General features: G+C 33.7%; 2 protein-coding genes across 2 annotated transcripts; one reads left to right on the top strand and one right to left on the bottom strand.

Moving 5' to 3' along the window:
- The first annotated feature begins 1,246 nt into the window (after positions 1 to 1,246).
- Positions 1,247 to 9,513, top strand: LOC125648074 (leucine-rich repeat-containing protein 72-like). The gene is made up of 8 exons (XM_048874984.2): positions 1,247 to 1,290; positions 2,546 to 2,619; positions 3,569 to 3,638; positions 4,369 to 4,564; positions 5,335 to 5,424; positions 5,877 to 6,026; positions 6,374 to 6,410; positions 6,638 to 9,513. Exons 1-8 carry the CDS (start codon positions 1,273 to 1,275, stop codon positions 6,801 to 6,803), a joined length of 801 nt encoding a protein of 266 aa, XP_048730941.1. The 5' UTR covers positions 1,247 to 1,272; the 3' UTR covers positions 6,804 to 9,513.
- A 1,801-nt stretch (positions 9,514 to 11,314) lies between these two features.
- Positions 11,315 to 25,452, bottom strand: LOC125646351 (protein SPT2 homolog). Its single transcript, XM_048872596.2, has 6 exons — positions 25,252 to 25,452; positions 22,152 to 22,338; positions 18,726 to 20,339; positions 17,049 to 17,208; positions 14,846 to 14,923; positions 11,315 to 14,377 (listed from the first exon to the last, which is right to left on the bottom strand). The coding sequence occupies exons 1-6, from the start codon at positions 25,303 to 25,305 to the stop codon at positions 14,290 to 14,292; spliced, it is 2,181 nt and encodes a 726-aa protein (XP_048728553.2). The 5' UTR covers positions 25,306 to 25,452; the 3' UTR covers positions 11,315 to 14,289.
- Positions 25,453 to 25,864: the final 412 nt, after the last annotated feature.

Below are 25,864 nucleotides of genomic sequence, written 5' to 3'. Positions count from 1 at the left end.
CAGGTGTGTAAAGAAAAAGTGTTTGTCCTATTTAATACATAAATATTTATGTATGATTGAACAACATTTTTACTTCATTTTAGAAACCTCTGGAGTTCTTCATAATTATCACTTGAAATGTTATATCAACTGAGGGATTCAATTTCCTTTGAAACTTTTGCTCACTTTGTCATGTTTCTTCGGTAATTTATCTAGTGAAGTTACAAATCTCAAATATTTTTATCTTACTCTTTTCTTTTTGGTTAAATTGTTGTTTGAAACGCTACATTTTGCATATTTTTTAATTACTGTTTACTGGTACTTACAAGTATTTTTCACATCTCGGTATTCTCTATGAAAGTTGAAGGTAACGAACAGTGATCAATCTAATAAATCCTATAAGCAATACAAAATAGAGGGTTGGGCAAACACGGACCCCTGGACACACCAGAGATGGGATCATGTGCCTAGAAGGAGTAAGCATTCCCTGTCGACCGATCACACCCGTCGTGGGCCCAATTTAAAAAAATTTTTTTTTTTATCAGTTATACGGAGTTATCCGTGGTCAAAATCAGTGTGCCAAGAACGGCCTAACAATCGGTATGAAACAAGTCAGACAGTATTTGACCCAATGATAGGTTGTAATGGCAAACTATCAAATTATTAAAGATGCGTTTAGACTTTAGTTAATTTCTGGTCTGTATCCTTCAAGTTATGATATACCATTTTTATTTTCTATAATTGAAATCCATACTCCATGTAAATCTTACATGTAATTTTTGCAATTTTATTCACAGCTGAATACTTATTTTGTGATTTTTAATTACATGTTTTGATATTAAAAATTTTCAAAGGTCCATTTTTTATTACAAATTGTCTGTAGTATATCAAATAAAGCATGCATACAATTCAGTATTAATGTATGTAAGATAGTTGAATTAAAAGTTTGAAATACAATGTAGATCTCTACTTTATAATATTTTTTTTTATACATTTGCAAAAAAAAATATAGCTGTCCTATCAGTGTTGAATATAAAAAAAGTTAGAGTCCCATCAGTATGTAACTCAAATTTAACAAAGAACGATAACTCAAATTGTTGAAAAAGCTTAGTTTCGAATCTTTATTAAGATCTAGTTATAATCTTTGTCTATGGAATGATTTTTGTTTTTGTTTACAAAGCAGTAGATCTAATATGTAAAACAATGAAAGAAAAAAATTGAATTAGAGAGTAGTAATAAATCCGAAACTAGGAATTGGTCTAGCTCTTCCTGTGTTAGTTTTAGCAACCAAATATGGCGGGTTCAGAAAAGGTTTGTAAAGTAGACATGCTACTTTCCCAACTATTTTCTCTTCCTATCAAGACTAGATTATTAATTTCATTGTTCCTATGAATTTCACAACTGTGTCAGACAGGTTAGGTAACAGTCAAGGCTGAATTTGATTCAAGAAACGGTACCAACAGTGCTTGCACAAGTGAAGTGATGTGAATTAACTGAGTGGAATGAGAGTATGCGAGATTATAGTGTGGGGGCTGCTGCTAGGAATACGTGTACCTTGACAGGAATAACATAATGTTATGTATATTTTAGGTACAAGGTCCCATGCTTTCACACTACTAACAGATACTGAGAAGACCAGAGCTGCTTAATTTGAAGATCAAAGTTATATTTTTAAAGATTAAACTTTGATATATACATGTATAAATTGATTGAGCAATAGATATCAGCTCAAGTAAAGACTTAATTTAGAGAAATTAAGGACACTAGTATCACACCAACCATATGACATTTCAAAACTTTTAAGCAACAGCGACTTGAAAATACATGGCGTTATTAAGATGTTTGCTCACATAAAAAAAGTACATGCTTTTCTTTTCCAAAATGATGATTTTACAACCCCTTGCATCAGTATTCTGATCAAAATGCTGATGTAAAGGGTATCAAATTTGCTCTCCCTGAACTCAAAGTGTTCTGATCGAAATGGTCTTGTCGGGATCCAGGTTAGAATAGGTTCTTAGTATCCCCTGCTTGTTGTAAGAGGCATCTAAATGAGGTGATCCTTCAGAGGAGACCACAAAAACTGGCCCCAGGATCATGAAACATCTTAAGCTTAAGTCAAAATCTGAATATTGTGATGAAATGATTGAGAAGTCAATCATTCCAAAATAAAATTGCTATTCAATATTGTTTCATTGAATTTCTAGTGTCTGCAAATTAAGAGTTTCAGTTCAAAAGTAATGAATATTTTACAGGTGATTGAAATTTTGACTTAAGTCTGAGTTTGTTACATGATCCTGGGGCCAGAGGTCCCGTGTCACAGCAGGTGTGGCATGACAAAGATCACTCCCTGCTCAAAGTAATTGCATCTCACACTTGGACCAAATGTATTGTATAATTTTAGGATGAGCGACTAAGTAGTTTTTTCATCAGAGCCTTTTTTAATTAATTCTTCCAGCCCATTTGTATTTGAATGCATGTGGAGGACAGTAATGTGGATCAATTCATAATTATGAGATAAAAGCCTGCTTGTGAAATTAAATTGCTTCATCTCAAACTTTACTTTCAGGCTATAGAAGACACCTTAAAGCAAAGAAATATTTCAAAAGAGAAAGATGTTGAACAACTTTATTTAGCAAACAAGTAAGAAATTGTCTAGATTGTTTGACTGTATCATTGAGGCATAAAAACTGTGGAGTGATTTACATGCTGGTACCTGAGTGAATGTATTTCCATTATGCAAATCATATCTTGCTTCCATGGGTTTTATGCCTTGTTAAAAGTGTGGCAAAAGATGGTTGCTGCTACCAGTCCACCTAAGGACGCCAGCGGTTGTGTGAGTGATTGTAAACAAAATGAATAAGAAAATAAAACTTATGGTAATTATCCCATATATTTATGCTTCTTTATCATATCATGTGAAAGGGTCACCTGTATGTCAAATTTATTAGCCCTTCCTGCAACATACTTTAAAGGGCATGTTTATTGCAGTGTTTTCATCAAGAATATCGATGAAGCATCAAAGATTTATTACTGAAAAAGTATTGGTAATGCAAATGCTTAAGGAGGTATACTACACCAGAGAAATTTGATATGGATGAAAAGTGGAGGATATGTACAACAATATTTTAAAATTGAAAACTTTCAAATTTACTTTATTTAGTCAAAATATGCAGTTTTATTTGAAAGCAATCTGAGAAAAATTTAAAACCGCTACTGAACTCGAACACCCGACCTACAGTTCAGCAGTCGACGTGCTAACCTACTGAGCTACTCAGCTAGGCGATATTTTTAATGAATAGACATATATTGCTGATATTTATATTTTCATCCATGTTTTAAAAGGAAGTCAGCCATTATGACGATGTAGAGTACCTCCTTAACTTCAAAGAAATTCCCATAGACTTATATTCCGTAATGATCTTAGTGAGTCATATGAAATGGTCTTTGTCTGAGATAATTAATCCCTGTTAGTATCATGCATGTTAGTAATGCAGAACCAGACATGAATAATTAAAATTGCTAGTATGTGGAAGTTTTCTTCATGCATTTCTCTCACACACTAATTTCTTCTGCATATTATATTTTTCAGGGGACTAGAAGAAGTGGTAAATTTAGGAAAATACAAATTTCTACAGACTCTGTGGTTGAATGGGAACAGGGTATGTAACACAGTATCTAAACAGCTAAATGTGTACAAATCAAACTTTACTGCACTGTCACAGTAGCTACATACGCTACTCCAAATTATTTTTATCAATATCTTAAATTCTTACTGAGGTAAAATATGAATATGGTACAATACTACATTTAAAAATTTACCTTGTTGGTTATGCTTATTATGGAAATGAGGGCAAAACCAGTTATGTAAGTGATTTCATTTCAATAAATGTAATGTAGTAATTAGGGCTATACAGACCGTGGATAGCTCAGTGGTTAGAGCACCTGACTAGTAATGCAGGGGTCCTGGGTTTCATTCCCTTTCCAGCCAAAGATTTTCTCCTCTCTCATATATATAATACATTTGGTGCTGTTGACCACCCCTGGTCTTGCAGGTGAAGGTACTGTCAGGGGCGAAAAGAATCTGGGTTATGTGTCTTAGAGGGTGAAGACTAATTAAGGAGGGAGGAATGTAGTAATTAGGGCTATACGGACCGTGGATATCGGGCTGAATATTACAGTGGTTAGAGCACCTGACTACTAACACAGGGGTCCTGGGTTCAATTCCCTTTCCAGCCAAAGATTTTCTCCTCTCTCCTATATATACTACATTCACATATATACTACAGTACAAACAGGTCCAAGGTTTTAAAGTCAGCATTTTATCAAACAAAAATTGCAGACAAATGTGAATACATGCTTTCAGCTCCATGTTTTTTCTGCTTCTTCCAGTTAAGGAGAGTAAATTTTTTGACCAACAACTTTCACATAGCAGAGCTGCATTTACAAGACAACCAGCTGGTTGAGATCACTGGAGCACTGAGTCATCTAACCTGTTTACGAGTTCTGATGCTGCAAAATAACCAGCTAACAAAGCTCGAGAAAGTCGTCAGAGAATTCCAGAAAATGCTTACACTTCATACGCTCAGTTAGTACTGGATACACATGTAGTTTATTGATAATGCTGACTAATAGATAGTACATACTGGTATCAATAAAGCCAACTAATAGTTCTTGGCCTTCTGGGAAAGAAGTATCATACACAGAATATCAATCTCTACCCAGAGTCATCATTTGTGCTATATTTAGAATCAATCAACATCCTGTAATGTCTGTGTGTTGTTAATTACGTGAAATTCAAAGATTAAGTGTACACAAGGTGTTATACCAGTATATCTCAACAAAATAGTATATACCAGTATATCTCAGCAAAATAGTATATACCAGTATATCTCAACAAAATAGTATATACCAGTATATCTCAACAAAATAGTATATACCAGTATATCTCAACAAAATCGAAAATGTGGGAGATAGTTGCACAAAAATTTTCTTCATTGATATTTTACCCCACACATAAATTTACATATTTAAGATAATACATCAAAGCTTTCAAGATTAATTCACGTACAGCTGTATCAGTACATTTTCCTGAGATAACAGCTCTGTATAAATCAGTCATTTCAACCTTTAATGCAAAGGCATGAGTAATGTGTAATGAATAGAAATGAAACCTCCTGGATAGATAAAGGCATGAGTAATGTGTAAATGATAGAAATTAAGCCTCCTGGATAGATAAAGGCAAGTAACACATTTTTCAATTTTTGAATGCATATTCATTAAACACACTCCAAAACTTACCAATGTTCTCTACATGTATATATATATAAATCTGTCATCTTTGGATTCTCTTCATAGATTTGTTCAATAACCCAGTGGCTCAGGAGCCGGACTACCGTATCTTTGTGATTAACTCAATACCCTCCATACAACTTCTCGACAGACAAGGTAAGAAAATCTATACCTTACATACAACTTCTCGACACACAATCTGTTGATTATTGTACCTCTACAGTGAAGCATACAAGATCTTTGTACCTCTACAGTGAGGTGTAGGAGATCTTTGTACCTCTACAGTGAGGTGTAGGAGATCTTTGTACCTCTACAATGAGGTGTAGGAGGTCTTTGTACCTCTACAGTGAGGTGTACAAGATCTTTGTACCTCTACAATGAGGTGTACGAGATCTTTGTACCTCTACAATGAGGTGTACGAGATCTTTGTACCTCTACAATGAGGTGTACGAGATCTTTGCACCTCTACAATGAGGTGTACTTTATACCTTTACTTCAGGTCTACTTTGTAAGATATTGTTATCGTCACCCTAGCAGTGAATTTATCTTCAGTGTCCTTGCTGACTGGTCAAATATGTAATCTATATATCACTTTATTTTGCATACAGAGGTGAGCAAGAAGGAGAGAGTCACAGCCAGGAAGATCTACGATCAGGAGCAGGAAAAGATCCGAGAGACAGTTGCGTTCGGTCGCAGGTCAGAGGGTCCACCCACTATATACTATCCATGCGGTGATAAAGTTAACAGACTAACATCAGGCAAGTACACCAACAACTAGAGCAACAATTTAGTTTCCTTGTTCATATACTGTGATGATGTATTATATTCTGCATACAGCTTTTAACTATGCTCTTGTTATTTTCATGCTTTCTTGTTTAAATGTTTTCAATTTCAACAATTTTATGTCCATTGTCTATCAATGTTAGGCTAAGTTATAATCAACTTAACTTCAAAGTTTCAACCTACAGTGAAAATCTAACTGCAGTGAATATAAGGCAGTATTCAGAAAATAAAATTTTTGAAATAAAACTCACACATTCTAAGCTTTTTGCATATGACCAAGTTAAGGTTCATGAATTGATAGGCTGCTTTTTTCACTTTGTAGATCCTACAGAATTTGGAAATAGCTTTTTCAGGGATAAGTACGTATTTCTCAACTTTCTTTTTTATCTGTAATATATAACAATACATTACTTTGTGAACACCTATATAAACTTCGTATTTCAGTCACTAAATAATATAGTTTAAAACTTGGGCAGGTTTTCTGTTTCACCTGAGAACAAGAGATGTGTACGAGTTGGTATATACAAAATGATACCCAGGTCTTGCATATTAGGTCATCCACATAACTTGTTTTTCTGTTTTGTAGTCCTCCATATGAAACGTTTGAAGATGCAATAAATGCTCGTCGTAGGAAGAAATCTGTAACACTGTACACATCATTTGATTGGTCGAGACTTCCGGTGTATGAACAGCGCCGACAGAGTGACAAGCCCTTTGATTCCCCAGAAATCATCACACATGTGTACCGCTGACTGTATTCCCCCAGGCTAGTCCCAGTTGAACAGTTTTGATTTTGTCCATTCATGACAAATCCAGACAAGACTGTATTCATACTCTGATCAGTGCACTTCCTGCTATTTTTAGATTGTGATATTGTTTTTGGAGTACGTAATATATTTATTGGTTTTTATTTTAGTTTTTGAAATATATATTTTGTTATTGAACTTCAAATTTTATGAAAAGTACATGTATATAAATTTATTATATACCATCAATGTATCGTTTGTTGATACTGTGGATTTCACAGCGTGTGATCCGGTTTTCCGGATCACCACCCTGTGGTTTTCTTATTCCGTATCAGTATCCTCTGAAACTGATAACGTCACAATGCATCAATGCAACATTTTTTGCTTAAAATATTGGCCGCGTCACAAACAAAACTGCACACAAAACATAATTTCACTGTATGTCTGTATTTTTGATAATTTGGATAACATTTAGTATCATATAAATGTGGATTTAAAATGCATAGGGGGTATATAATAAATTTATCATTACTACAGTAACTTGATCCGAAGAGTTGGATCATGTCTCGTTGACAGGTGCGGATCATCAGATCAAACTCGACGCTTCGTGTCTTGTGTGATCTGATGATCTGCGCCTGTCAACTCGACGTGATCCGACTCTTCGGATAAAGTTACTGTAGTAATAATATATATATATTAAAGAATCCTTTTGACGTAATATACTAGTTGTAAATACTGCTGATGCCTAGTGAAGCATTATTGTTATTGTTAATAAGAAACCAGTATTATATGTACATTGTCTCCAACGCTTTTAATGTTATTTTGAAATTACTGTGTATGTCTCAAGATTACCTCCCTTTGCTCATCATCTGCATAATAGTTGAATACTGTAGATCACTTTTATTTCACGAGGCCTTATCTTCATGTGGATACGCCGATGTATTCATTCAGGAGACATAACTGTCATGAATCACTATTTATTGCTTAAATCTTCTATGTATAAGAGTGATTTATTCATGAGAACTAAATTTTAGTGAGTGGCTAATCTCGCAAAATTATGCATGAATAATGTTTTCTCATGTAAAATGTGATTTGCAGTTTTTCAATTTCGCTACTCATGATATGCTGTTATGGAAATTGCTTTATTTCATTCTTTGTTGCCAGAAATAAAAGAGAGGAAAAAAATTATGCATTTAAACTTTATTGGATATTAATTTTTACTTTATCGGATATTTTGATATTTACTGTATCATTTTGATATTTATTCTTATTTTATCAGAGATAAATTTTCACTGTATTGGATATTAGTATTTACTTTTTGATATTTACATTTCTAATGTATTTGCCTTTGATATCTTTAAATTAACAATTGAAATATGATTGTCTATTAATTTCTTCATGAATGTGAACAATGACTATATGAATCTTGATAAATATAGTACGACTATTTTAACGACTTCCCAATCTACGACAAAAATGAAAATAGAATGTAATTATAAGAAATAAATGTCATTTTTGAAAATACATAAGGGTATGAACAGCAACGCTTCACGCTAGGCTACTTTTCACGAAGCACTTCTAGAAGTATGCAGGTGTAAAGCGTTGCAGTCCGAACCCTCATGTATATTTAAAAAATGAAATTTATATCTTAATTATCCCCTCACAATTCATTGCAAAAGGGGATACCGTAACAAGATCGTTCATGTTCTTTAGCTCGATTGACTTAGTATTTCAGTTTTGTTTTTAAGAGAGGGAGAACCCTACTAATTTTAGGATTCAAAGGTCAAGGCCATTATGGGACTATATAGAAAAAACTTGTAGACATTCATAAGCTCGTGGGGGTGGGGGGTGGGGGGGGTATACTGGAATCGGGTTGTCCGTCTGTCCATCCGTCTGTAGACGCAATGGTTTCCGGGCTCTAAAGCATTATCCTTTCCACCTACCATCACCATATCATATATATGGACTACCCATGGAATGAAGATGTTCCCTATCGATTTTGGGGTCAAAAGGTCAAAGGTCAAGCGCACTGGACATCGAAGTAGCAATATGGTTTCCGGGCTCTAAAGCGTTATCCTTTCCACCTACAGTCACCATATCATACATATGGACTACCCATGGGATGAAGATGTTCCCTATCGATTTTGGGGTCAAAGGTCATGAGCACTGGACATCGAAGTAGCAATATGGTTTCCATTTAAATTCTTTAACGGCTTTTTTCATCGCATGGAGATGCTGTGTTTCTAGATAATCCATTTCTCCCTACAAACGAGAATACCCAAGGTTTGTCATGTCATTTGTTTTTTACACTCAGAAAAGAGGTAGTTTATACCTATTACCAACACCCTTTGGGAGATTGGGGTAAGCGGGGGGTATTCTTAGTGAGCATTGCTCACAGTACCTCTTGTTAAATATTAAATTTGAGGATACATGTCTAACAAATAAATAACTATTAGCAGAAATATCTCAAATTTGTAAAAGTAACAAAATGGCACCTACTTTATGAAGAGTTATGTAGCACAATTCATAGAAATGGGATTTTTACGATCTTGGAGGATTCACGTTTCCTTTAATATTTTAACGTACATGTATGCTATCTTAAAATTAAACAAGTTCATACTGTTTTAGCAAGAAATCTATACCTATATATCCATGCATGAAAATTTTGTGTAGCATGCATCCTTATTAAATACTCATTAAAATTCTTGAAAACCATGGTAATGATTTTTTTAAATTGCCATTATGTGGCGCTAATAGGTTTGCTAGAATTTCATCCTGGAATATTTACATTTCCAATGCTTTTTCCTTAGATTGACATCTTTACAAATGGTAATGATGATAGGCATTTCCTTGTGAATGTGTTGCAGTTGTAAACAATGCACAAACAAATATAAATGAATAATACATTTATTTTATTGGCTAGGTGTTCCAACAGAAATGAAAGTAGAATGTAAATACCAATATAAGAAAAATCTTCACTTTTGAAAATACATAAGGGTATGAGTAGCAACCCTTACTTCAAGAAGTACTATACTGGCAGGAAGCATCGCAATTCATACCCACATATTTTCAAAAATGAAATTTATTTCTTAAATAACTGGTACAATATGACTCCATGAACCACTCTGTGGACAGTTTTGACCCACAAAACAAATGAAGACAAATATAAAATGAAACACGATCACTACAACAGTGTTTGATTGATTGTTTAGCTGTTTTTCGCCACACTCAACAATTTTTCAGTTATCTGGTGGCACCCTGTTTTTATTGGTGGAAGAGAACCCAGTTACAATGTACCTGGGAAGAGACCATTGACCTTCCGAAAGTAACTGGGAAACTTTCTCACTTACCGGCAAGAGCAGGATTCGAACCCACGACAACAGAGTTGAGCTAGAGGCCGTGTGATTTTGAGTGCGATGCTCTAACCACTTGGCCACGGAGGCCCTAAAAATTGGTTTAAAACTTAGTATAGACCATGGATTACATAGACCTCATCGAATTTGCATAGACCACAAAATTGAAAAAAAAAATACAAATTTAAAACATTTTCATTTACTTCTAATGTACTTGGAGAGCATACTTTCTTTCCATTTCCATAATAATGTCCTCCTTTCCTCATAACGTTTATCAGACGTTGACTGACCATGCAGGGTCCTTTGGGATAATTAATTTATTGCTTTAGATCTAAAAAATCAGTATAGAAAATTTGGTCTATCTCAATTGCAATTGGCATTGACCAGTGTCATTTGACACAGACTTGTTCTATTGGTTAATTTCGAACACTGCTACCATATACAATGCATGCTTCACTATCTTCAGGATCTTTCCTAAACAGCTTATAATGTGACATCTCGACAGTACTGTGTGTGTACTTATTTTAGCACATTTAAAATTTAATGCTACTTGAGGTAGATCACATAATTTATGAGAAATTCATTTCCATGTAAATTCATGTGGTTAACACAACATAAAGATTGTTTTTGGGAATTTTATACATGGGCCTAAAGAGCATTGAACTGTCTTGCTGATAAACATTCAGGTTTTTTTTGGCATAGTCTGTCAAATTGTGATATCGATTTATTTAAAGTGAAAAAATCAAAGGATCTTATAAAAGTACACATCAAATACACAATAATATGTATTCATAATTAATTTGAAATGGTTTCAACTCAAGGTTTGCACAATATCTCTTTAGAGAATTCAGAAAATCAAGTATTTTAACAAAAAAATAAGGGTATAAAAAGTTAAAAGCCAAACATCATCTATTTATAAGTAAGACTTATGCATTTCGCATCGAAAGATCTGTATCTATGATGTAACTCATTTTTTCCATGTGCAAGAAACTTATTTTGGTAAGTGTATACTTATTCATGGTGGGCAGTGTTCTATTTAAGTACATATTATAGCATGTTGCCCTTGGACTAAGGCACCAGGCATACATCAGACGCGATAAGTTGACAGCTTTATTCCCTCTCATTCGATATGTATAAATCAATAAAGTAAACACAGACTCTGTATATATGAAACAACTGTATTTCTTCCCTCTGTGTTAATGTACAGGCACATACACACTGTACTAGGTTCACATAATATTTACAGGCAGTTAATTACAGAAATCATGGTTAATGCATATACTTAAATCTATCTCTACACAAACAAATTAACAATGTATCATTTGTACAAGTAACAGCACACACAACATGGCTTTTTAACAGAGTCAGGATCTTGTAATTAATTCAGATGGGCCTTTCTGTGCTCACTCAAGTGTGACAGGTCATCATAGTTTTTTTTAACGTTTAATTCAACTCATTAACTAAATTATATAAAGTGATATTTATATGTACTAAGCATTCAAAACTGCAAGTATGTATTTGTTACTTTTAATAAGAAAGGGTTATAGCATTAACAAAAACAAACATTTTTCCTAAAACCCATATAAAGCAATCTAGATCCATTTTATTTTTTCCACAATATGCCCATATACATTATATAGGTTTTCTGAATCAATATTTGTTGATAAAACATTGCATAAAAACCCATTTCAGGTCCACTTTGACTAAAATAGCAATGCATTATTTAGAGACTTAATGCATTGAATCTTAAAAATCTGTTGGCACCCTTCAATTATTTGATCCCAACCTCAAAGACAGGATACATGTTATGGAAGTAGTCCATTCTGTAACACAAATCACCTCTTTACCATATCATAACATCTTGATGCCTGAAATCCAGCATCACAAAGTTGATCGACATGTATTTACCTAACATAGGCTCATGTATAAATACAATCAATCAATTTTAATCCAACTTTCCTCAAAAGAGTATTTTTCAATTTCAATTCTGTACTAGAATTACTATATTGCACAATCTAAGCTAAAATTTGTATGTGTTTAAGTGTTATTTATGAATTTCAAAATACTGGTGTAATTTGTATATACTAAAGAATCATTATATTACATGGGACCTCAATTTTCATGGATGCTGCATTTCCCTGAATTCCAAAACTCAATGAAATGTATACAATAAATGTTTCAATCTACATAAACCAAAGTCACAAAATAACATCGCAACAAATCTGTCAAATATTGGCAATCCATGAAAGTTGGCCCCCATAAATTTAAGTGATTTCATAGAACATATTCTAGTTTATCATCGCCAATAAAATTTATGAAAGAAAAAAATGATTGAGTACCAAATCCAGGTAATTATACAATCCAATGCAGTTGCCTAATCTTGGTGTATGCATATTCATGAATATTTTTCTGTTTCAACAAAATAAATTAGTAAAAATGCAATAAGATTTTTTCAACAAGATTGACTAGATTTACAAGTAGAGGAAAAATATTATTATGGTAACATTTCATGCTATAATATGTCTATAATCTTCCAAAAGCAGTGTATTGAAATAAAAGCAAAAATCTATATACCATACCTCTGGCAGTAGTACAAGTATTTAAATTTTTTCAAACAAAATAAATATAAATTTTAAAATATTCAGCATCTTAATAATTTAACGATAAATGAAATTTTTTTCTCATCTAAATGATGGAATTAGACACATGTAAAAATGCCTTGCAAGGATTTTCTAGCTTAATAAATAATTTTTATGGGAACTACTTGCAGCAAAAGCTGTATCCTAATGATGTATAAGTACATTTTGACTGCATGTTACAGACCATAGTTAATCTTATACAGATTGAAAGACTCTAAAATTTTATAATTTCTGGGGCAAAACAGATCACATGACTTTGTACATGTATTACAATACATCCAATAAATTCCCTTGTACCTGAATTTACGAAGTACTTGTTTCTTACGCAAAATTACATGGCACTGTAAGCAGGGTACAATAAGTGAAATCTGAACTGGAATCAACAACTCACAAAACATATATAATTTAAACAGGACAAAAAAAAAAGCACATTTTATCACAGGCTGTGTCATTATCAGTAGCTGGCAATTTCTTGGGCTAGCTATTTGAAATAAATACCTTATAGTAACCTTTGTTAATCAGGTTCACAGTAACTTAGAAGCAGTGCTATGCCACTGAAGCGGAATAAACAGTAAAATGAGGCAAAGAGGTCACAAATCACTCACCCGTGTCACCTCGCTGTCAAATCACTCACCCAAGTCACCCCACCGTCAGTAAGAAATGGAGAACAAATTCACAAACTTGACCTTCCCTCACTTATTTGAGGGAAATGATGGTCAGCACAAATCTATCTTACATAAAGATATTTGTTCTGATGAGAATTTCCATGTAAAATCTATTGGTTCCTTTGTGACCTCATCGCTTGTAAGTCACATACATATAACATCAACTGTAAATCAATTTCCATTAGGGGCCCAGGTTCATACAAACATTACATGATGATGACAGCATATTAATCTGATATGAATATTTTTTTCAACATGTACAGTTGTACATGTATATACATGCATTTGTAAAGGGATTCATGCCAGTAGTTTGGTGAAAGTGTATTTAACAGGATTTATATTTTGGTGTATATGTTCTTATTTTTAGTAGAATTCATATTTTGATGTCTTTGGTTCAGTCACCACCACACTAATCAGAAGGCAGAGAGGTACATGAAACTTGTGATGATGCCAAATTAATTCTGAAAGATAATTGCACTAAATCTGGAATGCGCTTATGCAATACACATTAATGTACAATATACATGAACTCTGGATGACTATTGCAGCCCTGGATGAGCTTTTAACATCATGATTTGAACACACTTAACCGTAAGAAATTTGCATTCTGTTTACCCATGGACAGTTTATGTCAAGCTTGAATGGCATTGGTCAGGTAATTTTTGAGAAGAGGTTTAAATGTAAAAATCAACAAATCTAAACCTCAGGTGAGTGAATAAAGGTTCCTGGGATAAGCCATTATCATAATTACACACTAAATGCAGTAAAATTCCAGATAGAAATGTTTGTTAATCTCTACTACACATTTGCCAATCACTGATCAGAAACATCCTCGCTATCTCTTCTTCTTCTCCATCTTCCTCCTTAACTCCTCCTCTTCTCTCCTAATGTCTTCCAAATCCTCTTGCAACCCAAGGCGGGCACTAATCAAAAGAAATAATCGGAAAAATGATAAACAATTGTAGTGTAAAATTGTCACAAAATTCAATCCTATATCCAGTTTCTAGTGGCACACTGAGTGAGTTCCTTCACCAGTGAGCTACCTGACATCACAGTAAAACACTGCTTTCAGAATACAGTCAAACTCTGTTATCTCGAACTCAATGGTGCAGAGAAAAAACTTTGAAATATCCAAGGGTTTGAGATACTGAGGTTAAAATACATAAAGAAAAACGTGGTTGGGATTTCCTGCTCACTTCAACATATCCATGGTATTTGAAATAACGATGTTTGAGATATCAAAGTTCAACTGTAGTTAATACTAAATTTCTCATAAAAAAGTTGGAATTACTTGACCATTGCTGTAGAACAGAGAATGTTACACTGGCAAATAAACATACAAAATTGCATGAAATCCATTTCAATAAGTAAATAAAGGGTCAAATCATTACCTTCTTGCTTCCTCCTTCATCTGCTGGGCAAAATTGGATTCCATATTGGCAATTTCTCTGTCACTTTCATACCTATATCTGCAAATATATATATAACATGGATTAGTACATGTTTCACACCTCGAACAAAAGATTTACTTAGCATAGCTTGATCTTATAGATGTACATATGTACTTGTATTTATAATTCTCATTCATTCACTGCAGACTGGTCGCAGTAGCTTAGTGGTAAAGCGTTTGCTTCGTAACCAGGAGATCGCGAGTTAGAGCCCTGCTCGTGCCACGGCTGCATCAAGCCTAAGACACAAATATAAGTGGCAATTGCTCCTTCATGAAACACTGGACAATGGACACTTAGAAGTCAGAATTACAGATCTCATGGATATGACCTCCAAAAATGGAGGTTCCCTGTCGCAGGTGTAGGCACATTAATGAACCCTCATTGTTATGGCCCTGAGCGCCAAGCATAGGTCTAAATTTATGGTACTTGACCTACAGCTGGTGACATCTCAATATGAATGAACAGGGGCCTTATAGGTCACCTGAGTATCATTTAACAACCTTCCAATGTTTGAATTAGGTTTGTGTTTAAATATAAGAATTTTACTTTTGGATGGAAGAAACATTGAATAGCTATGTGGTCAGCCCCGCCTTTGCACCAGAACCCCTGACCAAGGGGCCATAAATTTCAGTTTTGAAAGAAGCATCCTTGATCATCATTATCATACTATTAGTTTGTCTACTTAATACCCAGCAGCAGAGGAGAAGATTTTCAAAGAAATAAAATGCATTTTCACTATATGATCAATAGGGCCCCACCCTAATACCAGAACCCCTGACCCAGGGGCCATGAATTTCACAATTTTGAAAGAGGCATCCTTGCTCATCATAACCATGCTATTGGTTTGTCTACTTAATACCCAAGGACAAAGAAGAAGATTTTCAAAGAAATAATGCATTTTCACTATATGACTTATAGAGCCCCACCCTAGCACCAGAACCCCTGATCCAGGGGCCATGAATTTCACAATTTTTAAAGAGGCATCCGTGCTCATCATTACCATGCTATTAGTTTGTCTACTTAATACCCAGAGACAGAGAAGAAGATTTTCAAAGAATTTCTACATTTTCACTATATGACCAATAGAGCCCCACCCTAACACAAGAACCCCTGCCCCTGGGGCCATGAATTTCACAATTTTGGTAGAGGGCTCAACGCTCATTATAATTATGCCCACAGTTTGGCTTCTTGATGTCCAGGAGTAAAGAAGATTTTTTAAAATTACACTCATTTTGATGGTTTTTGCCCCACCCCTCAGGCCCCAGGGACCACGAATTTCACAATTTTTGTTCCCCTCCATCCACAGATGCTATATGCCAAAATTGGTTGAAATTGGTTCAGGGGTTTCAGAGAAGAAGCTGAAAATGTTCAAATGTTAACGCACGACGCAGGACAAAAACAGATAGCAATAGGTCACCTGAATGATTCAGGTGACCTAAAAATTCTAGAGGGATGTAAAACATTCAACCAACCATTCACTGCACACTAATTTGATTTTCCCATGTTTTAAAAATGTTCTTTCTTGTATTTTGGTGGTAAATCTCCGTCAAATATAAATACATGTACTTGTAATTGTTGGATCCGAAGTGCTTAGTGCACTTATTATCATTTGTCAAATATGAAAATGTGTATGGGGCATTTACCTTCATTTACCATTTTGAAAAAACTGTCAGATTATTTCACAATATTTATTCGCAATATGAAAAAAAAATTTGATGGATGTGTTTGGTACCATGATTACTTGCATTTGTCTTATCCAAAGATTGGACGGATGCATTTGATGCTATTTACTTGCCATTATCATATCCAAAGATTGGACGGATGCATTTGATGCTATTTACTTGCCATTATCATATCCAAAGATTGGACGGATGCATTTGATGCTATTTACTTGCCATTATCATATCCAAAGATTGGACGGATGCATTTGATGCTATTTACTTGCCATTATCATATCCAAAGATTGGACGGATGCATTTGATGCTATTTACTTGCCATTATCATATCCAAAGATTGGATGGATGCATTTGATGCTATTTACTTGCCATTATCATATCCAAAGATTGGACGGATGCATTTGATGCTATTTACTTGCCATTATCATATCCAAAGATTGGATGGATGCATTTGATAGTGTACTTACTTTCGTTTGTCATAACCAAATATCTGGCGGATATGTTGGGAGTAGTCCATGTTCTGTTGATAGTCATCAAGGTCACTGCCCTCATCTGTGATGAAACCCTCCATGTCCTCATCATATTCACTGTCTTCATTGTCACTCTCAATACGACGTTTCTTCACCTCTACAAAACACATTGATCAGTCAAATTATGTATGGCTGTAAATCTACAAGACAGTTCATTTTCTACTCATGCAGTGGTATTTAGAACTTCAAGAGTGATTGGTCCGTTGGAAACTCCTGATGATTGGTCTATTACATTTTTAAAGATGTGTTCTAAATAAAATTCTGCAATCTTCTAATGTTATTCAAACTGAAAATAATACGGATTCAGCATTGTTTACAAAATGGTGGCAGAATAGATGTATAAAAATCTGACAAAGAATATAAATTTTTTTGTAATGGATTGAAAATTTGTAAAAGCAATATTTTCACATAGTACATAGACTACTCTGATCTATATTGTGATGTGGTTGTCAGGCATCCCAGTACTGTAAAACTATTATCATGTTTAAAGTGCTACTTTTAGTCTACATGATCCTCCATCCAACTGCATAGAAGACGATTAAAACGATATTACATGAGCTGGGCCTAATTTGCCTCCTCAAAAACGCGAAATCAAAGTCAAATAATTGAGATTTCATAAAACGAATCATCTCAATGAGGATTAATATCGTTTAGACATTATTGTTTAAACATGTTTATCTATGAAATACAGTCTACATATGTAGCAACAGTATAAATTTTGTTGACAAAGTTACTCTACATTTGCAGATAGAAAATGCAAATGAGCACTTTGTACTCAAAATTTCAAACAATCAGTGAAAGCTTTGACATGTTAATTCTTAGGATTACCAACAACTTTGTAAGTATATGTGAATATAGGAAAGTGGCACAGTTATTCATGCCATCAGAATAAAGCAAACTTTTGTATGAAAAATTGAAAATCATTGGAGAAATCAAATTAGGCAAATTCCTTTAATACACTTACTTAGTCTACTAACTTGGAACAACATCAAATATTAATAAATGTCTGTGATTTAATGCCGTGTTAGTAGTGATTTTTCAACATTTTTCAAAAAGGTCCTGTGGCTTTCGAATTGGGAAAAATTGTCAACATTTTGATCAAATTGGGAAAACCTAGTCATTATAGTAAATATATATATGCTAAATATATCATATCAAACAAGAAATCAAACTCAAATTGATATCATTTTTCTTTTATTTTACATATTTAACTTTCTTATCTTTAAGCTCTTAAAATTTTGAACTATTCTTTCTAAATCATCTAGAATTGAAGCGTCTTTGTCATCTCGTACATATAAAACTATTCACATTGTACTTATTTTTTAACAAATAAGTTTTTTGTCAGTTCTTATTGGGAAAAGTGCAAGTTAAATTGGGAAAAAATTGGTAATTTTTGGGAGGGGAAAGGGCCGATATTCTGACCCAAAATGGATCTTTAAAAAATCACTGTAGTAAAATACGATGGAAATTCAATGGTATTTTTGAAAAATGAACATTGATAGAAATTCATCAGTGAAAGTGATACAGTAGAATGGTATTCAATCATGCTAACAGAAAGATATTTCTAGAAAATATTCCTACCAATCTATGAAATTTTGAAGAAAAAAAGCTAACCTGGTTTTGGATTCTTTTTCTTGATTTGTTGATAAATGCGATCGAATGGATTCAAATTAGCCTCGGGTTTTGGTGGCCCACACACTAAGACATTTTCATTCTCACTGTCATAGGCTTTTCGTTTCTGAGCTGGTCTAGTAGACTGATTATTAAGTCTATTCCCTGACTGGCTAATGGGCCTGTTCATTGACTGACCACTCGGTCTATTCCCTGACTGACCGCTTGGCCTATTCTCTGACTGACCACTTGGCCTATTCTCTGACTGACCACTTGGCCTACTCTTTGACTGACCATTAGGCCTATTCACTGATTTCCCATAGCTAGGAGAGGATCTACCTCCCTTTGACATGGGTGTGCTGTCCAATCTCCTTTTCTTTGCATCTAAATGATCAGTTGGTCTATTGAAAACACTTGATGAGGTGGATTTTGAGATCATATCTGATGACGACTTTGAGTTTGAGTACATTTCTGATTTTCGTTTTACTGGTAATCTCTCAGAAGTCACACCTGCTCCTGACGAACTACCTTTCACTCCATTTACTAACAAGTTTTTGAGTTTTGGAGAATTGCGATCCTCTTTATCAATGGAGTTTTTCTCTTTGGAATGTTTGGAGTTTCTATGATCATTTTCTCTCTTATTTAAGGGTTTTTCGTTCATATTTCCACTGGAGGAATGAGGTTTCCCAGTTACTGATAATTTTCTTTGTTTGCATGCTTGTTCTTCCATGAAACGTTCGCGCTCCTCCTTTGTCATCAGCCTCTCGGGTTCCTTCCTGTCTACATTTTTTTTTACTTTTTCTATGATCACAGGCTCATTAGATTTGACCTGAGCTAATTTCAGGAGGTCACTGAATCCCATTGGTGGTGGCATTTTTTTGCCACTGTTGTGTGATTTGGTTTTCTCATTCATCGATAGCTTATGACTGTCTGGTCTCCCAAAGGTAGCACCTGGTTTGTTATTAGGCAAACCAATTTTTTCTGAGATTTTCTCCTGTTCTGATGGTTTATCATTTTTGCTTTTCTTTTTCAAATTTTCAGATTTTTTGTCGGAATCTTTGTTGCTTTTCGTCTTCTCTGTTTTCTTTGACACAACCGGTTTCTCAGAGTCAGTATTTTTTGCTTTCATTTGCTGCATAAGACGAGCTCGTTTTTCCTCGAACTCCCGTCGTTTCCTTTCAATGTCTGTCTCATTCTTTATGACTTTCTTTTCGATGCCATCATATAAATGTGAACTTCTGTTATGTGAAGATAGAGCTGTAGGTTTGACTGTTGTGGGATCTACAACCTCCCCTTTACTTTTACTTGAAGAACACCTCACCTTGTCAGAAACTTTTCCAGAATGTTTATCTTTATTTTGAGACTTTTTGGAAACAATCTCATGTTTTTTAGATTCTGAATTTTTCACCACAGATATTTTCCTGTCCGAAGATTCCTTTTTAACTTTTGAAGATGAAAAGAGTGATGGTGAACTTGACGATGATATAGAACTTTTAATCTCGTTCTTATCAGTAGTTGCAGTACTCTCCCCTTTCTTTGGGATTTTAAATCGGTTCCTCTTTTCTTCCTCTTTTCTTTTCCTCTCCTCCTCTTCTTTTTCCCTCTTTAACTTGAGTTCTACAATTACAGTGGAATCAGGATAATAAATTCAGTTCCTTGTATACCAGGCAAAATTAATCATCTAAACATACACAATTTATGATACAATTCATCAATGACTTCCTATTTTCATAATTTACTTTTTAACACTAATATTTCAAAATTCTACATTGTCAATTCTGATGGATTAAAACATTGAAATCTTGATTAGATAACATTGTAATGGTAAACATCACAAAGGGACCCCACTTCGTGCCTTTATTTGCTATGTTCAAGGTATATAACTCTTTTAAAATAGGCGAATACAGCCCAAACTCAATCCTTAACCTGCTGATATTAGTTATTGCATACATATTCAATTCAATAACTGCAGGTTTAACAAAAAAGTCTGGGAAACTGTCAAATCTCTGAAATTTGTTAAGTTCAAGATCCATAACTCTTTCACAAATAGGTCAACAAAGCCAAAATTCAAAATTAATCTGTAACCCATTGATATAAATTCCTGTATATAATAAATTTTCAATTCAATAGCTGCAAGCATAGCCAAAAAGAGTTCAGAAAAGCATTTGAATGCAAACACACACCCATAGGCTGATCACTCTTGGTCATCTGCCCATCATGGGGCCCCAATTAGTAGATCTTTAAGACAATAAAATATAACTTCAGGTTTATAATACATGCATGATAGTTTCTTGCTTAAAGTAACCATTGTTAACTTAAAATGTTTGAAGCTTCAATATTACAGACTGTACACTGAGGGTGTTTTCCATTAATGATAATGCTGGTAAATATGACAATGCCTATTTATGTTACCAAAATTGCCATCCATCAATGCAAAACAAAATTGCTGTTAATAGTAATATTGCCAGATTATCAGATCAATATTGCCAGATTACCAGGTAAATATTGCCGGATTATCAGATGAATATTGCCTGATTATCAGATGAATATTGCCGGATTACCAGGTAAATATTGTCAGATTATCAGGTAAATATTGCCTGATTATCAGGTAAATATTGCTGGATTATCAGGTAAATATTGTCAGATTATCAGATGAATATTGCCAGATTACCAGGTAAATATTGCCAGATTATCAGATGAATATTGCCAGATTATCAGGTAAATATTGCCATTATAGTTTATTATTCATATGTTGGTATAATACTGATACTGTCCATTTACTTGTGTATATACATGATTAGTAATTCATATATGTATGTACTTGTTTCCCCAACATGCTGTATCCACATGCAGTTTGCAATCTATGTAACCTGTAGTTAATGTTGTAAACTTTCTTTCTTTTTTGAATTTCCTTCTTTATAAACTGTCTTACTGTTATGCCCTCTGGGCCCAAAATTGGAATAAACTTATCTTATCTTATTGCCAGATTATCAGGTGAATATTGCTGGATTATCAGGTAAATATTGTTAGATTATCAGGTAAATAATTCAATACAGGTATTTATCATATACTTGGTAATGATTATATGCAGATTCTGTACTGTGTGATACGGGTGACGTCACAATAGCCAATATCAATGACTGGTCTGAAAATCCATATCACATATCAGACTGGCGTGCAATAATGCATAACAAGCCAGAAATTATGTATCCACTCGTAATAATCAACATATCAATGTTTTTACCAGGGTAAATCAATGTATCAATGTTTTTACAGTAGTAAATTAATGTATCTGCCTGACTATCACTTGGGCTGATACGAGGCCACTCGGACTGATATGACCATATGACATGGATTTTGGCATGTAATATTCTCTATGTATCAATACACTAGTGTATCAATACACAAAACGAGCAATGAAAAATGTACCTTTCTCTCTCTTCTTGCGGTCCTGTGCTTCTTGGATTTTACGTTTAATCCTCTCTCTGGCCTCTTCTGCTTCTCTTTTCTCCCTCTCTTTCTCTTCAATAAACTTCTTCACCACATCTGATTTTACTTCTTTTTCTTTCTTTTCTTTCTTTGGAGGAGCAAGTTGTGTGCTGAACTTTTTCTGAATCTGAAAAAAAACCACCACCATATATTATTGTCAATTTAAAGAGAAAAAAGTTGTTAATAATGATCAAATTGTGTATTTTTCTTTCTCATTTATCCAGAAGTTTATGGTTTCTCAAGTGTCTTTTAGTGTGGAAAGAGGATGGGGGTAGTGTTTAAGGAACATTAAATTTATATTCTACACTTGTTGTAACTAGTGCAAGCAAGTACTTAAACATCAGATTTGGAGTTGCCTCCATATTTGCTAAAAAAAATATTGCAGATTTACATTTGATACAATAATTCTATGTTTTCACCTGCATGTGCCTTCGAGGTGACTGTAACAATTGATGTCTCCAACATCAGACAAAAAATAAATTGAGAATTTCAAAATTGATGTGAATGAGTGGTTGTTTTTTGGTCACTCAATGAAAACTCGCATCTCTACTCACTTTAGCTGCAGAACTGTAGCTCTCTGAAAAAATATATGTTCCGTCACAATATTTCAGAGAGCTACAGTTCTGCAGCTATACTCAATTTTGATTATATTGCACTGCAATTGCCAGAAAATTGTAAAGGAAGGGTGACAAGCTGCAACAATCGTTGAATTATAGAAGTAAACATTAAACCTGATCTACAGTTGTTTGGTATGTTCTAGTAACCGGTTTCAAAGATTTTAGTTAGTCAGTCATATACTAAACAAAAATTTGCATCTCTAATCATCTTTTGACTTACCTGACTTTAGTAGCCAGTTTTCATGTTTAAAATTATTTGATCATATAATAAAACAATGTGAACATTTTCTTGGCTAAGTGAATATATTGTACTTCTCAGGGTAACTAGAGCATTGTATTAGCCTAAAATATGACAATATTGATGTACAATAATTGCACACATAGCAAAGTGAAATACGTTTAGGCCAGTTTTTTTATTTCTAGGTTCATGGATTTTCCCCCTCAAAAATTAGGATCGGTGGGGAGAAAAAAAACAACAGACTTTTAATATCTATCCAAGTATTGTTGTTTTATTTTTAATGAAACATTAACATCATTTTGTAATTAAAGCTGATTTGGTTGAAAGGCAAGGTTAAAGATTTCCGGTTTTCTGCAATGTTTTTCTGTTTATCCCAAATGAACGAAGCTTGAAAAATTACTGCTATCAATTATGTAACTTTCAATATATTATATATATTCTTTCTAAGGTGGCTCACTACACCCTGAAATAGTTTCTCAAATCAGTACGAATTGATTTAATCTTAAAAGATATGATGATACATAATAAGTATATATGCAAATTTGGATAAAAACATTAAAATATTCCAACACATATGGACAAAAGACTGGCCGATTTGAACTCGAGATCTGCGATTCACCAGCTCAGTGCTTTAACCACTGAGCTACGATGATAGACAACAAATGGTTTGATACAAATAATTTCACAAAACATTTAAACCGTCATCTTGTGACGTAGTGTCATAAAGAGTATAAGCTTTAGTGTAGTGAGCTACCTTAAATAGCACTGCATTTCTTGTCTATGTAAGCAGCAAGAATATTGCCAATTGTATGAGAAATATTGATTTTTTCGTTTTGTTGACAAGAACAATATAGGCATTGTTACTGTCATCAGTAGCCATATCTGTTTACATGTTTTTTTTTCGAAAATATGTAACAACAATATTTCACAACACCAATATTACCAAACACAAATCAATAGGTTTACGATTCAGGATTTTTCATTTGTCAAATTTGTCTTAAAATGTATTTGTTTTTTTTATTTTTGGTTGGCATGTTGGATGGAATCGGTGGAATTGAGTAGAAATTTGCATTTCACTTTTTTTCAATTCCCCATAAATTAGGGTTGATGGGTCCGTAAACCAAGAAATAAAAAAACTGGCCTTAGTGGTTCAAGATTCTTAAACTCTTAAAAAACAGTGATTTTTCTACATTTTTTTTTACAAGGGTCCTGTGGCTTTCGAATTGAGAAAAATCGTCAACATTTCAGTCAAATTGGGGAAAATCAATTTTATCGTAAATAAGTTTTAAAATCATATCAAACATTATATTATCTTTATTTTACACATCTAATTTTCTTTAACCTTCTAAAATTTCATACTATTTTATCCAAATCATCATTCCCATAACTCTTCGTAAGTCTTATGTATACAATTCACATAGAATATTTATTTTTTTCAAATACGTTTTCCTTTCATAATTTTATCATTGGGAAAAATGCAAGCAAAATTGGGAAAAAAATGGCAATTCTTAGGAGGGGAAAGGGCCAAAATTCAGACCCAAAATGGGCCTTAAAAAATCACTGAAACAGCGAGTGAAATAAAATTTACAGTAATTACAACCAAATTTTCATGTAATCTGGACCATAAAAGTATAAAAAATCTCCATTAAAATGACAAATAGTTTTCCCTTTCATTCAGCCTGACTACCACTTTGACAGATATCATATTCAAGACATTTAATGCTATGATGATGACCAAATATACAGACATGCAGAATATACTTGTTGTTGTTTTACACAATTGAAGTTAGAATTTAAGCACTTTAAGTCACTTAATTGTAGAATGACATAACCCATGCCATAATTTCACAAATCAATTTTAAAATTTCAAAAATTTTACAAAAAATTGTAACTACATTTTGTTTTAATTCTATGTGTTTTTGTCCTGGTTACTTCATCAAGGTAAAACAGATGGTTTATCACTTTATGTAATCACAACCTGTTGTCCGTAGTCCCCGACATTAAAAACTTACATTCCCGTCATTTTCTTCCTATCCTTTACGTAAAATAAACATCCATTCTAAATCAAGTATGCTATTCTTGTTTTAGATATTTACATATAAGTACATACAAAATGTCAACGTGGTAGTTTTGACAAATTCGACATAACAAGATGTGTACAGATGTCAACAACGTTATTACATACCTGTTTCGGGTTGGAATTTTGAGCTGCTAACGAAAGAATGTTCTGGAAGTCCATATTTTGGCAGGATACGGGATTGAACCATTCGCCTAACGACTGAGACCTTGGGATTTTCTGCTTACTTCATCTTTGCTCATATTACTGCTCCAGAGTATCTGATAAACAGGAAGTTGAGATTGCAGTGCCACCTATAGGAGCAAAGTCTGAGAGGTAACGGAACGTTTCGACCCAAAGACGTTTTTGACCTGGGACGTTTCGATCCCATTTTTTAAGCAATATTTATTCGTAAATAATTCGATAATAATGTTTACAAACAATGTCTTATACATGTAATAGATTGAGAAACAAGCCAAAAGGCGTATATTAATCTCGTTCTAAATTTTTATAATTATATTATTATATGTTAAAACTTGAACGTTTTGACCCCAAAGACGTTTCGACCTAGGACGTAAACTACAAACTGAAATTTTTTTTATCGTATGTAGTTGAGAGCTACTATTCTGAAATTTGATGATATGAATGTTCCTCTCTTACAAGCTTGTGTATTTTTTTGTTTGTTTGTTTGTTTGTATTTTGTGTTTGATTTGTTGAATGTATATAGTGCCGACTTTAAGGT

The sequence above is a fragment of the Ostrea edulis genome, chromosome 6 (genome assembly GCF_947568905.1).
Source record: "Ostrea edulis chromosome 6, xbOstEdul1.1, whole genome shotgun sequence".
Taxonomy (NCBI): Eukaryota; Metazoa; Mollusca; class Bivalvia; order Ostreida; family Ostreidae; genus Ostrea; species Ostrea edulis.
This window is presented reverse-complemented; position numbering and strand designations above follow the sequence as displayed.

Bases quoted from the DNA above. Each gene is read 5' to 3' on its own strand.
- LOC125648074 (XM_048874984.2), top strand. The intron at 3,639-4,368 runs GTATGTAACACA...TGCTTCTTCCAG, and splicing joins TGTGGTTGAATGGGAACAGG to TTAAGGAGAGTAAATTTTTT. The intron at 4,565-5,334 runs GTTAGTACTGGA...TTCTCTTCATAG, and splicing joins GCTTACACTTCATACGCTCA to ATTTGTTCAATAACCCAGTG.
- LOC125646351 (XM_048872596.2), bottom strand. From the start codon at position 25,305: ATGGACTTCCAGAACATTCTTTCGTTAGCAGCTCAAAATTCCAACCCG. The intron at 22,339-25,251 runs GTATGTAATAAC...GTTTTTTTTCAG, and splicing joins AAAATTCCAACCCGAAACAG to ATTCAGAAAAAGTTCAGCAC. The intron at 20,340-22,151 runs GTACATTTTTCA...CTGTAATTGTAG, and splicing joins CCGCAAGAAGAGAGAGAAAG to AACTCAAGTTAAAGAGGGAA.